The sequence below is a fragment of the Vanellus vanellus genome, assembly GCF_965231255.1.
Source record: "Vanellus vanellus genome assembly, chromosome: 11".
Taxonomy (NCBI): domain Eukaryota; kingdom Metazoa; phylum Chordata; class Aves; order Charadriiformes; family Charadriidae; genus Vanellus; species Vanellus vanellus.
The window spans coordinates 9283697-9297643 of NC_138916.1; the positions used below are offsets into that span (position 1 = coordinate 9283697).

A 13947-nucleotide genomic window follows, 5' to 3' on the forward strand; every position below is an offset into this window, starting at 1 on the left:
AACAGCCATTGGAGTCAGCAGTGCTGGAAGAGTTATAAAAGCCCCTGTGAATGCAAATTTATTGCAAAAGAATCTGTGTCTTGGTGGTAGGAATATCTGCTGAATGGTACTACCTGACACAGAACACCTAAAACTTTCAAAAGTGAATTATTTAAGTGTAAGGTTTTGCTTGTAAAGCCGCCAGCTGCTGGATTTCAAGACTTGAAACTGTTCCAAAACATGGGACTAGGTACTTTATTTGTGCAATAGAGTAAATACTCTGATTTTACTGCCAATTTAAATGTGCTCAGTTTACAGTAATGAGCTTGTATAGGCAATACCTTGTTTATAGAAAGTGGAACAGGAAGAAACTAACATTAACCATTAACAGTAGCAATTTCTCTTGCCTTCAGCTCTAACTTTATGCCAAATAGATCCTTCCCATGTCCTATCTGAAATATTTGCTATTGCTGTTCTTTTTCTAAATCTGTGGGATAAATGGAGCATTCAGTAAAATAATACACCTTATAGTTCCAGTCAACTTGAATTGCAACACTCTTATCATTCCAAGGCACTATTTCTTATTCCTATGGTGAAATGTATTTTAAGAATTAATCCCTGTCCTGTGTACTAGCAAACCTGATGATAGGTGTTCATCCCAGCAGAACGTAGTTAACATTTTTTAATCTTTTTAAAAAAGAACAGACCACTTCTATAAGAGAAGGGTACTGAACTGCAGTTACCTCCACTTCTCAGGTTCTTGTACTCACCCTAACTGGTTTATTCTTTCAAGACAGATCACAGGAGGAACCTTATGTGTTTACGTACATACTGTAACCTTAAACAAACATCCTTACATTTCCTTTGGCCATCTGTTCCTGAAGCTGCAAGCTTTTCTCCCTTCCCCTTCCTCCTCAGCACACCCCCACAGACTTTGGGCATGGCATTAACTCCACTGAACTCAATGGAAAGGGTGACAGTAAAATCCTTCTTCCACACAGGTCACAGATCTCAGAGTTTCTTTGTTTCACTTAGAGTCTAAAAAGTGACAATGATACACTGGAGGATTTTGGCTTATGGTGTTAGTCACTAGAGATTGTACTGGCGATTCTTTCATTATCTTATTTTGGCTGGGTTAGTTCCAAAATGTCCTGATGGGGACCAATGCTTTGGTTTGCAGAGCAGTGTAAACACCACCCACGGTCTGAGGAGCTTACAGTCCAAGGACATGAACAGGTTCAAGATAAATACAGTGTGCAAAGAAAGTGATAGATGGGTAATGGTGCGGTAGGTCCTGGGTTCAGCTACCTCTGAAAACCAAAACAAAAAGGGGGGGAAGTAAAGAATGGATAGACTCTGAAATGGATGGAAGGGTGCACAACAAAGTGGCTGAGGCTAGAGGCACAGGGAAGATGAGGAAACACAACGGAAACACATCCATAAAAGCAAAGCACATCTAATTGTTGGTTTCTATGCACAGTTGTTACATCACCAGGGTCTTTTCCAGGCAGGCACAGGTTCCTTCTGCCTGAGTCAGCTGAACATGAGTCAGCTCTGAACCAGAAGCTGTGTCACTGCAGTTAGTGTGGCACTCAGCCTGAGCTAATAAGCCCTGCTGAGAAGAACATGGCTTCCATTTGGCTTGCAGAATAGGATGAGCAAGCTCATGTCTGGTAACAGAAGACTCTACAGACACATCTTTGCCTTCATGTGCAAATATGAGCATACAGTTTCTTTGCTTTCTTTAAAATGCACGGGCACACTGGTGTCCTCACCATGCTCTTTTCTTTTATGAACGCTTTGTACCCCTTGGTGTTTCAACTCTTCGTCTTGAGCTTTCTGATTGTATCTTCTCTTGGCTGCTTTTTTGCTAGAATAGTGTTGTTCCCAGCTCAGTTTCTTCTCATCAATTTATGACTAGTTCTCTACTTATTTCCTTCCTTCCTTACAGATATGTTAAAGCTTTGGTGATCTTTCCTTAAATGCCCAGCATTTTGATGCTTATGGTTTGGGGTTTTTTTTGCCATCAGACAAGTTGTAAACATGTAAGTTAGAGCAAGTTTTCAACTATTTAGTTAGCAGGCTGGTGCGGCTATCCTCATTGTACTATTCCAAGCCTAAAAAATCAGCAGCTGATCGTACTGTCCTTTGACTAGAAAAGACAGGTATTACATTCCATTCATTTCCACTTGAAGAACATGTAAATTTTTGTTGTGGTTTTGCCACATCAAACTTTGCTATAAAGAAAACAAACAAAAAAGAAACCAACAACCTGACAGCATTTAAGCAAAGTCCTTACATATGAACTGTCTTCCATTGTCTCCCTGTGCTCATCTGGCTGACCTGAGCCACGTACCAGTACAAAGGTAACAGCTTCTTTATTGCATGGTAGTAAGACAGCAGAAAGTGCAAGATTAAAGAGGTGGCAAAGTACTACTGTGGACAAGTTGTTTGCGATGTTCAGTTGCCTAATCAGTGGGACAGGTTTTTGTCCCTGTGTCTGTGGTGGTTCTGTGAAGAAACTGGACCAATACTTAATGTATCACTCATTCTTGTTCCGTAGCCATGCTGTAAAAAGATAGGCCAATTTCAACCACCCGAGTATCTCTGATTGGAACTGAGACTCCTGAATCTTTCAAAGGGTGCCTTGGCTTTCTACTCATCCACTGTCATAGGATCTGTATGGGGTATGGGGCTTTGCTTTGCTTTAACCAGAGAAAGGTCCCTGTCTCTATAAACACAACTTAACCCCTCATGTAAAAAATGGTCGTTAACTTCCCTTCTATCTAGGGGCGAACTCCTGCCTCCAACAAAGTCAGTGGTAAAACTCCCATTGATTTCAATGAGGCCAGAACCTCTCCTCACACATTTAAAGTTGTATTTCATGGAATAAAATGAAAGAACATTTATACCTGAACTCCAAGGAACCCATACGGTGCCTGGACTTTTTGAACAATGAAGTTCTTAGATTTCAAGGACAGGAAGAGTCTGAATACCTGGAAAATCTTTCACTCAGTCATTTTCCTAGAGTGACATTTCATATTTGCTAATAAATAATTGCATCCTGTTCTCAAAAGTCATTCAAAAGAAAATAACTGGCATGTATGCAGCTACCAGTAAAAATCGACTTTAAACAAACTCATTTGTCATTACCTCTCCCAAGACAGCTGTTGTCAGCACCATCAAAATTCAAATTTGGTTTGCCCATGACAATTAAAATGATGTCAACACTGAGAAAATTTAACAATTTCCATTGTTCCAAGCAGATAAGCAAGTTAATTCTGTGCTGCAAGTCATCACTGTAGCCATAATCAACTGAGTGTGTATTGAAGAACTGTGATGTTTGAGATTATTCAGCCTCGACTGGGTTGTATCAGTGACCAAATGTTTACTTACTGAATTGAATGATTACTACAAATCCTTGTCTTGTCTCCAGCAGTTTCAAGGCTTTTTCTCTGATATAGGCATTTCTTTTTGTTTGTTTGTTTATTTGTTACAATTTTTGAACCTAATTTGAATTTCAACCAAGTTATTTAGAGTTTGATGTTGCTTTTATAGTGATGCTGCCACAGAATACAGAAAGACATCAGTAGCTGACCCTTAGCCCAAACTCTTGAAAACTGTATTTTTCACAGGCATAAATAAGTTTCAACTCTTTTGTATTCGAATCTGCAGCCTTTCCTAGGAGTTTGTTGTTACATACATTACTGCTTTTTCATGCAGGAGGACTGATTACTTTTCTTGCTTTTCTAGATTTTCATCAATAATGAGTGGCAAAATTCTGAAAGTGGGAGAATATTCCCAGTATATAATCCAGCAACAGGAGAGCAGATCTGTGAGATCCAGGAAGCTGACAAGGTAATGTGTCCTGTGAATGGGTAGAAATGTATAAACAGATCAAAGCAACAGGCCCAGAATAGCACTGTTGGACAGTTATTTATCACAGTTCCAAAGCCCATCATGTGACTAAGGTCATACCACAGCAAATTTCACAAGCCTGGTAATGTTATTTACCTCAGTGCCTTTGGGTTTTTTCTTCTTTCTTGACAGGTTGATACGGACAAAGCCGTGAGGGCAGCTCGCCTCGCTTTTTCTCTAGGTTCAGTCTGGAGGAGAATGGATGCATCGGAAAGAGGCCATCTTTTGGATAAGCTAGCAGACTTGGTCGAAAGAGACAGGGCAATTCTTGCTGTAAGTAGCACATGAAAATCAACAGTCAAATCACCTGTCAGTTTTACATTCTGAAAGCAAATTAGTTCATAAATGTGTTAATATTAATTATATTTGAAAACTACACTCCAGCTTGATGGCTGAGATAGCTGACTGTCTACTTAAGACCTGATCCAAAGCTCATAAAAGTCAACAAGAGTCTTTCAGCTGACTCAAATGAGCTTTAAATTGGACATCAGACAAACGAATGGGTGTGTGCACACATGTATCCCTGTTATGCGTGCTTGTAACTTTTCTAAAATAAAAAATAGGAGACTGAGTGAAGTGATTTGTGGAGATATTAATGAGATGGCAGGTGAAATGCTTACTGACACTCAAGTGGTAACATGAATTCTGGGTATTGCACTATTTCACTCACGTATGAAGCCATCTAAACGGTGGTATTGTTAATGTTGTTTTCCGCATGTCAAGTGCTTTGAACTAAGCTGGTGAACATCTTAATTCCAGCTTTGTCAACACTCAAATCATCTTACCGCCAGTGTATACTGTAAAATTGCCACAGGGAGAAGGAAGTGCACAGCAAATCAAGTTTACTCTGCCTGTCATTTGATTTGTATTTCTAAAGCCAAGTTCTTTGCTGAATTGCACTGCAGGCAATGCCATTAATTGCTCTTGGGGATTTAAGTCAGCGCAGAATTAGGCCTCCATTCTTCTCTATAGAAACTCATTTGATGGTTGGTGTGTTACACATGGGTGTACTTTGCCCATTCTTAATGATTTCTATTAGACAGCTATTGAGAATGAGTCAAGCTACTCAGCATCTTAGGATATTTTATTGGATTGTTTTTGCTAAATGATCTTAGGAACCCCTAAGAGGATAGCTTATAAGATACTTTTTAAAATAGGAATATTAACTTAAAAATAAGGACATAAGGACATTAGCTTGTTAATTTATGAGCTTCCCTAGAGGAGAGTTTGTTTATTTGATGGCAATAAATAAACTGGCTGTACAGTATAGATATCTCAGACCTCAGCAGGAGTCTTGGCAGCCATATAGAGAAATTTTTATATTCACATCAATTATATAAAGAGGGATATGTCCATTCTTCTCTTTATGGATTCAGATCATTAATATGGGGTTACAAGGAGGCCCTTCTCAGCTGTTATCATTAACATAACAGAACCTAGTTTGACAGGCATTTTTATCTTGGCTCCTGATGAAACCAATCTAGCATTTATGTATCTGGACCAAACACAGTGGCTATGAGGTCCAAAATACACTCAGGCACATGTACATGCATGTGGATACGCACACAAACCCACAAGACAGACGCACACACAAATAAACCCGCACGTGTTCTTAAAATCATAGTCATTCCAGAATACTCCAGAAGGAAACACTTTTTTTTTTTTTTTAAGGAAAATGCTTTTTATTCATATTTGCAAAAAGAAGTAACAAAGGGGATCAGATAGCTGTTCGGAACCTTGAGGGTTAAGACTATGCCAAGGCATAACTGGTTGGTCTTCAGTAAAATCTTTGGCATGATTGAAGAGCTGTTAAGACATTGAATACTTAAGTACAATGGTCAAAAAATGCTACTGTGCTTATATCTCATAACTTTTTTTTGTCCTCTAGACTATGGAATCACTGAACAGTGGCAAACCTTTCTTGCAAGCTTTCTATGTAGATCTTCAGGGAGTCATAAAAACCCTGAGGTATTATGCCGGTTGGGCAGACAAAATCCACGGAATGACCATTCCTGTAGGTAAGGGGGATTAAAGCACAGGTATGCACCTAAACCTTCTCATGGCCAAATGGCTTAATAGATTACAGCTTTGTGAAAGGTAGAAGAGAACCTTGTTTTGCTCTTATAGTGTGCAGTATGTTGCTGAAGCAGATGCTGAAAAGTCAGCAAGGGCTGGAATAGATGACTGCTATTGTCCTACCCTACATGCACATCCAACAGACTGGTTTGTTTCTTTGGCATGTGTCCATCTCAGAAGGAGACAGCTCGATACCTACATTTAAATATTGTTACACCTATAAAAATGGATGTGGTATAAGCCTGAAAAATACTTCGGAACACATGAAAATAGTGTTAGCTATCTGTTTAAGAAACAGTACACTTACGTATATATCTTGTTTATATATATCTTCTTATTGCCTATGCAAATCATTTTACTTAGGACTAACACTGGATCCAAATTCATTTATACTTTGAGAGAGCTTATAATGTTACTATAGAGAACTCTACATATGTATCAGATATATTTTGTTATATATGCTTCTTCAAATTATTCAGTGGGATGAGTTTTATATTGTACATATGATATACATCTTTATAAGCACTAGGAAATTAGTTATTCTGCTCTTATTTTTTGCTAAAGAGATGAGAAAAAAAAAATCTTTACCATTATTTTTATTTAACGAGTCTCTTCCTGCTGCTCCTCCCTCCCAGCTGTTTAACAAATACAGGCTGCATTTTCTGTTGCGAACATATTAATTTACAGTCTGGAATAGATGTACCAACTGCTATAAAATGGCACATGATAGCAAAGAATGATTTTATGCAGGTGCAGTCATTAAGATAAATGTATTCATCTTTTACCTGCATAAAATAAATATTTGGAAAAAACAGCAAGGAAAACCAACATTTATTCTATGGATTCTTTTTGGCTTCATGGTGCACACTGTTCATTGCACATGCATGTTTATTACACTTTACTGAAGGAGACCAGGAAGGCACACTCACAAGCAAATTACTTTTGCTGTTGTTTATATATTTCCATAAAGTTACATTTTGTAACATGCGATCTGCAGTACCCTAGCTTGCCTCTGTACAGCAGAGCACAAAACTATCAAAGTTAGGCAATCAGATAAATTGAAAATGTGGCTGCAAAATTTTGAGGAGGAAAGCAGATCATGTAACTCTTACTGCAGTGTTACTCATCATGGTGTTTCAACTTATTAAAACTGCAGTGCGTAGTAATGGATGTTTATCACCACTAGTATACTTTCATCAAAGAAATGACAATATTAATATCTCAGGTGTAGACTCTCCTGTAAGGACTCTTGAAGATTTCCACAGTCATTTAGGCTGAGATTCATAAATCCTGATTTTGCTGCTTGCACTTCACATTTAAACATGCAAAATTGCAGAGTACACCATAAATTCATATATTCAGCAAATTTCCTGTTCCCTAATTCCTTTCTTCCTGGTGAGTGAATGCCTCCTTCCACTCGTTAGCCCCGCAGATACACATGAATGTAGGTCAGTCACCAAAAGGCATTGACAGGTTAAGGAGAATAAATATTCTCTGCTTATTCTTGTACTCAAGTAGTGTATCCACGGGTGAAAACCCTGTTTTTTTTCAGTGAGGTGGGCTACACTGGGGGAGAGGAAGACACATTTTCAGCAGGCTTTCCTAAATGCAGACTTTAGTGCTAACAAATACAGTTATCAGTAGTGTAGAATCGCCGATTTTCAGGGTATCAATTAGTTCTTCCTCTTGGTTTAACACTCTTCTGTATTCCTCTAGTTTCACACCATAAATTTGTCATTCTCGTAAAGCTATTTTAGAGCAAGGCCAGTGTTAATCAATGCTGCTCTTTACATTCACTTACCATCAGCTCATCAAAGGAAACCAAACAAGACAAAAAAAAACAGAATAAAAGCCCTATTAAATCTCCATCTCTTTCTGTTCAGTGGGCTAATAAATCTGAAACCTCCCAATCTTTCATATGTTTCTGTTGAGGTTTTCTTTTTCTCTAAAATAAAAATAAGCAAGTGATAGACAAGTAGAAGAAGAACAGTGCATTTTGCAGTCACATTCCTTTTGGTCTCAGAGCTGCTAAAACCTTCAGCCAGCCCTTTGCTTGCTGCCATGTGTATGTACAGCCTTGATTTAAATTAAAACAGAATGTGGCTACACTAAAAACTATTAAACTAATAAACTGAATGCAAGCAAAAATGTATCTTTAAATCAAGATTGATAAGATACGATATGATATATGATATGATATGATATGAAACAGCTTAAAGAACCACCTCGGCTCTCCTGACCCACTTGTTTGCTGTGTCCTGCTATATGAGACATGTGACTGTATTATGATTGTTATGCAAATAAAATATCTGGGAGGGAGACTCCTGATGGAAATCTGAGCAAACACATCTGTGGAAGGTATTGCTGTCCCAAAGTGAGATCCCTGGATAAATGGTGCTTTCTTTCTGATTAAAAAATAAAAAACTTCAGGCCAGCTGCTAAGCAGCTGCAAATTGATCTGGCTCTGCTACTATCAGCGAGGACTGAAGAATCCCAGTTTACATCAGTTGAGAATATTACAAAAAACTTTTAAGACAAATTTTTAGATTGGATATGGGATCAGACTGTCAGATCCCTCTCAGGCAATGTTCTTCTTGCTGACAGCTAGTAGAAGGGTAAGATTAACAATCAAAAGCAAGAGCATCTTAGAATGTGTCATTAGCATAACTTGTGTAAACTAATCTAAAACTCTAAAATGTTTTAAAAGTCTACTATTTAATTTCTGAGCACAGGGGAACCTTCTATGCTCACTCTTCACAAAAAGTGATTCACTTAATCAATCTTGAGTTATTTTGCCATGGTAACAGCTTATTTTACATTATGGACAAGGTGGCTCAGATACAACTTTGGCCTGTCCAGAGGCATCTGAAGCTTCTGAATAACTTCAAGTCACGTCTGTTCACAAAGATATTGTTAGAAAGCAACCTCAAAAATCCCATCTTAACAGTAAGTCTGTGGATGATGAACTTTGGAAGTAGGTGTCAAAAAGGGCAGCTGTCTAGAGTCTAGTGGAAGAAAGCAGGGCAAGCAATTCTGCATGGGAGATATTGCTCTGCAGAAAGAACGTTCTGCCTACATTCGGTAGAATTAACCACCATTTGTCTGACTTGGCAAGCAGGTTCAGGTTATCTATAACTTTATGTTATGAAGCAAGCAGACATGTGGCAATGATTATGCAGTGACAATCTAAAGTCAGACACTGCTAATGTAACTGTGTTACTGTTATGTTGTCACCATCCTTCTGGCTGAGAATCCACCTCTCACAGTACTACCAAGTACAAGCTGGTATTTTTAGCTGACTCCCCTATGTGCCTCTTGAGCACTTAGACAGCTTTGCCTGTATATAATTCTCTGTATTTTGACTCCTACTTTACATCTGTCTGGTCTGATGATTCTTCTTATGGTCTGTGAACTACTGCTAGCATCTGTGAAAGATAACCTAGAAAATCAAACTGATCATCTCAATTTGTGAAACAAATATTCTTATCTCCACTGGGAAGTTGTTAAACATCTAGAAGATCAATATGGTGCAATGACATTTCATCAATGCAGAGCAAACCAACTGATCAACTATTTTCTTCCTCTTTTTCCTATGTGAATCTCCTCTCTCTCTCCCTCGCTCCCTTAGTTCCTCTATTCTGTCCTTTGTTCTTGGTTGCAGGCTATTGTTACCTTTCTCATAATTATTCTGTATCAGGCCCTCAGCTGATGTATTAGCTACTCTAGCTCAGGTTTCTACTGAGCAAATCCTGTAAAGTAGATGTACAGAAATAAGCAAGCCTGAAAATAAGTTATTTCTATTCAAATTCAAGTTGAAGCATTTACTTAAGCCCAGGAAGCTTTATGGATTGACCCATTTATTGTTACCACATGTATAGTACAGGACGTTGCAGCAGGTTCCCAAAATGTACTCTCTGTTATGAAGTTACGTCTTTCCCCAGTATTGAACAAGGCTGGCTGCAGCTCCGGACTGAATGGGCTAGAGGCCACAGCTGCCCGCATGCCCTCACACCACGTAAAGGAAAGCACATACTGCGGCGTTGGACAGTGACAATGGGAGCAAAAGCACTGTAATCTCTCCTCCTCTTACTCCCTTCCTCTGTCTGAACATTTCCTGTCCTGGTAAATCACCTCCTGTGATTGAGCCTAGGTAACCTTTTCATCATTCTCACATACTTAGTTGAAATTATTTTTCTAAGTAAAGAGATTCAAGTTTTTCTAGATGACCAAGCACATGGGTGACACATGGTCCCCGGTGGCCAAGGGGCACACTGAGCTCATGCCTTCAGCGTAGCCCTTCCCTCAGCTGTAGCCTCACTGGAAAACATTTGACCTGAATTCAGAGGTGGTTTGAGCCTGGGCTAGTTTATACAGCTACAATACTCAGTTTGGGTACAAAAGTGCTGTAAATCTACTTTGCGCAGCTGCAGGCCAAGCACACTAACAAAGCTGATAGTTAGACAAAACCTTAACCAGTCCTCACACAGAGGTCATTTTCCTGCTCTTTATCAATTGGGAAGAAACCTACATCGTATCACAGCATGTACAACCTCAGCATGTCCTCCCAGACCACCAGCAAGTGCTGAAGCAGCAACAACCGTGCAGCTTTGTGAAAGAGCGTGAACTCCATCAACCCCCATGACAGTCCCTTATACCAGCTGTGCAAAGCGAGCCAGCACAGAGGCCGGCCACTCTGAGCAGGCCAGTCCATGTGAAAGGTTCCCACAGACCACAGGCCTGACCCCAAATCGCAGATCTGTTTATTTCATGACCTGACTCAGGCTGCCCTGAACTCAACAGTGCTTTAGTTAGGGACTGCAGATCTAGCATAGCACTCACTTTAACTAACAATACCTCTCACTCCTGGATTTTTTTGCCATTTTTGTTCATCACGACTTTGAAAATAATTACCAGATCAAAGAGCTAATTAAGTTGTTCACTTTAGCCTCATACCATCCACGCCTGCCGCTTGTGAACATGCAAACTACTTTTCCTGCATCTTTGTTGTTAGGATCGCTCTTAGTCCCTATTCTTATTTCTGTCAAAAGTCCAGTGAGAAAAGCCCAAGTTTCCAGTGACTTGGTCCCTTCATTTATTTATTCACCTCTACCTTGCCCAAAAGGTTTGTGGAAACTTTTCTTATTCCCTGTTGTCTTGTTTTCTAGTTGCATCCAACTTTTCCCTGTCAACTTAAATTGACTGCCTATTTAGCTTGAGGCCAGTTCTGATACAGGCCTTGTTCTGCAAGTCAGCTATCAGAGCATGGCTATAAGATGACTCCGGTGTTCTCCTTAGTGTTGTATATATACCTTTGTATCGCTGTGTTCCAGTCACGCCTTTCAGGAAATTGCCATTGTGACTCTTCCTTCACTTCTCTCACCCTGAAATCAGCAGAGGCCAGTAAGTGGCTTCCTTGCTGCTGCCCTTTTTTCTGCGGTACAGCTTGTCCTCTTTCCCAAGGAACAAAGCAGGTTACTTTCTGAAAGGATGCCTGCTTCCTTTGTTCTAATGAAAGAACAATTAGGTTGCTCCTGAACCTAGGTATCCCATGCTGGCTCATGAAAAAACATTTCCATGACTTCTTTATTTCTTTTACTGTCATCAAAGGCTGATCCTTAGAGCTTTTTTCCCCCTCTATTTTTTTTTTTTGTTCTGCCAAGTCAAACTGCACTTGAGAGTAACCGTGCTCATCTGTTTCAGATGGAGATTATTTTACGTTTACAAGACACGAACCCATCGGAGTGTGTGGACAGATCATCCCTGTGAGTATCTCTACTAGTGCTTTGTATTTATTTTCATTTGAACCAGCTCTCTTTAAAGACACATAAAACATGGTCCTCAGCTATGCGTGTTTTCCATTACGAAAAAAGCTGAGCTCATATTGTTGACATATCTTTAACAGCCTCCCTGCAAATGCTTATTTGAACATGCTAATAGGGTTTAGGCTCTGTTATTAGGAGTTAAGTTCTCAAGTCATAGAATTCTCATGATTAAAACAAGCAAAGCAAAACACAGTGTTAATATGCTGTCAGTGGTTATGGATGTTCACACAACTTATGGAAAATTGATGCTTTGCTGTGGTAGTCTTTTTATTTATTTAGTTTTTACTGTGATTTAACAGGCTCCTCAGTTCCTGGGAGAATGTGATGCATTTTAATTCCATTCTTTCCTGCTATTTCTTTTACAAAGCTGGAGGAGAAAAGGAAACTCCAGGAGACATATCATGACAATTAACATTGTGTAGCTAATAAAAGACATGAAATGTTTGTTTTATTTGTTATGAGAGAGAAACACGGCATTTCATCAAATCTAATACTCCCCTTACACCCCAATATACATCCTTAATATACTCTTGCTGAACGCTGCATGGGAATTACACTGAGAAGCTAACTTTTTCAGAAGGACCAGCTAACAGGCTTTGGCAGAAATTTCAATGGGAGGCTCACATATAGCTATTAAAACATTGTGTAGAAGCTTTTTTTCCTTGACAAAGCACTGGGGAACTAATCAGGACATTCTCTGAAATTTCTGTTGATGTTGTTTTTTATTTTGTTCATTTTAACCACAAAACCACTGAACAGCAATGTGCAGCAATTCCATTAAAAGAGGAGCAGCCAGAAAAGATTACTTTAACAATGTTAAGCCCTTTTTCCCTATTTATATTTGTTGGTATTTCATGTCTTTGTTAAGGGGTGGCTATTGTGTTTGGCACTCCATAGAAACTCAGAGAAACATGCAAACGACTCAGAGTCTCTGTACCTACATCAGTCCTGCAAACACCTACACAATCTCCTAACTTGACTCGCGAGTGGTCCTTATGAATGAACGACGCCACAGCTCTGTCCTCATTCTTCAGCCAAGCACATGGATATGCATTTGCAAAATGACAACCCCAACTTTTAACCCCAAAGCTGCTGGACATCTCTTAGTCTTGTCTCACTGAGCTTAACTGACAGACCTATTGAAGAAACTTGGCCACGGGCTGCAGATCATGCCAAAAGCAGGATTTATTTAGTTTAGATTTGTAAAACTCTTTGTTCAGGGTTCCCAGCCATCTACCATACTTGTTCATTCTTCCCCGAGGTTTGTCCTCCAAAACTTCAATGTGGCTATCATACGGATCTGTTCCAACAGTGTTGCTAACCTGTTACATATTTCCTCCACAGCTACCAGTCACCGAGTACAGCCCCTTGGCCGCTGCATGCACTTAGCCATTACACTAGCAAATATGTTATTGCAAAAATAAAATTAAACAGCAAACCTAACACTAAACTCCTCATCCTCGTTCACGTCCTAGCTTCCATCACAACATCTGCTCTTTGCCAGCTTTGTAGCGTAAACAGGGCTATATACTACCCTATAAAACTCGGCAGAGCTCTCCTTGCCATACCATTAGAAGTGCAGGCTGTCAGCACACTGTTGGGCCTATAGCTCCCCTCCCAGGTTTATATACCAGAGATGGAATTAAAACATCACTTTGTCTCCAGAGTTTATAAACAACGGAGGGAGTAAAAAATTGGGTGTTCGGTGAAGGAAAGACAGTTGTGTATTTTTTCAAGCTAGCCAGGGCCTAGAGAGATGTCCAAGAGAGTGGCAGCTGATACGCATCAGGCAATAATATGTTCCGGCCAGTGGGAGACTCTCTGTGACTGATATTTTCTATTTTCTTTCCAAAGGAGATTATTATATGCATTTATAAGAGTGATTGTGCAAACGCAGTTATTTTATTACTCTGGCATTTCCACTGAAATCAGCAGGACTAACCACTTAACCTGTTAGGGTCAGGCCTTGATGCAGAAACACTTGTTATTCTTATCTTTATCCACAACTTGTTTTTGCATCAAACTAATATAATTCACTACATCTGTTGCTGCAGTTAAATGAAGTTGAAATTAATGATGATATAAAATTTCATATCAGCAAAGAGTGTTTCTCAACTTGTTTTTTACTGTTAATGTCTTCCATATAAATTGC

The 13947-nt window shown here is 39.3% G+C and overlaps 1 protein-coding gene and 1 long non-coding RNA gene across 2 annotated transcripts in view; one reads left to right on the forward strand and one right to left on the reverse strand.

The window, feature by feature from the left end:
• ALDH1A2 (aldehyde dehydrogenase 1 family member A2) overlaps positions 1–13947 on the forward strand; it is a 57549-nt gene that overhangs the window by 20577 nt on the left and 23025 nt on the right. Inside the window, exons 2-5 of the mRNA XM_082488572.1 lie at positions 3733–3837; positions 4030–4170; positions 5786–5915; positions 11674–11735. Coding sequence (XP_082344698.1) covers positions 3733–3837; positions 4030–4170; positions 5786–5915; positions 11674–11735 — 438 coding nt within the window. The remainder of the gene's footprint in view (positions 1–3732; positions 3838–4029; positions 4171–5785; positions 5916–11673; positions 11736–13947) is intronic.
• Positions 4134–13947, reverse strand: part of LOC309676103 — a 112693-nt gene continuing 102879 nt past the window's right edge. The window contains exon 4 of the long non-coding RNA XR_014269565.1: positions 4134–4168. This is a non-coding gene — a long non-coding RNA (uncharacterized lncRNA). The remainder of the gene's footprint in view (positions 4169–13947) is intronic.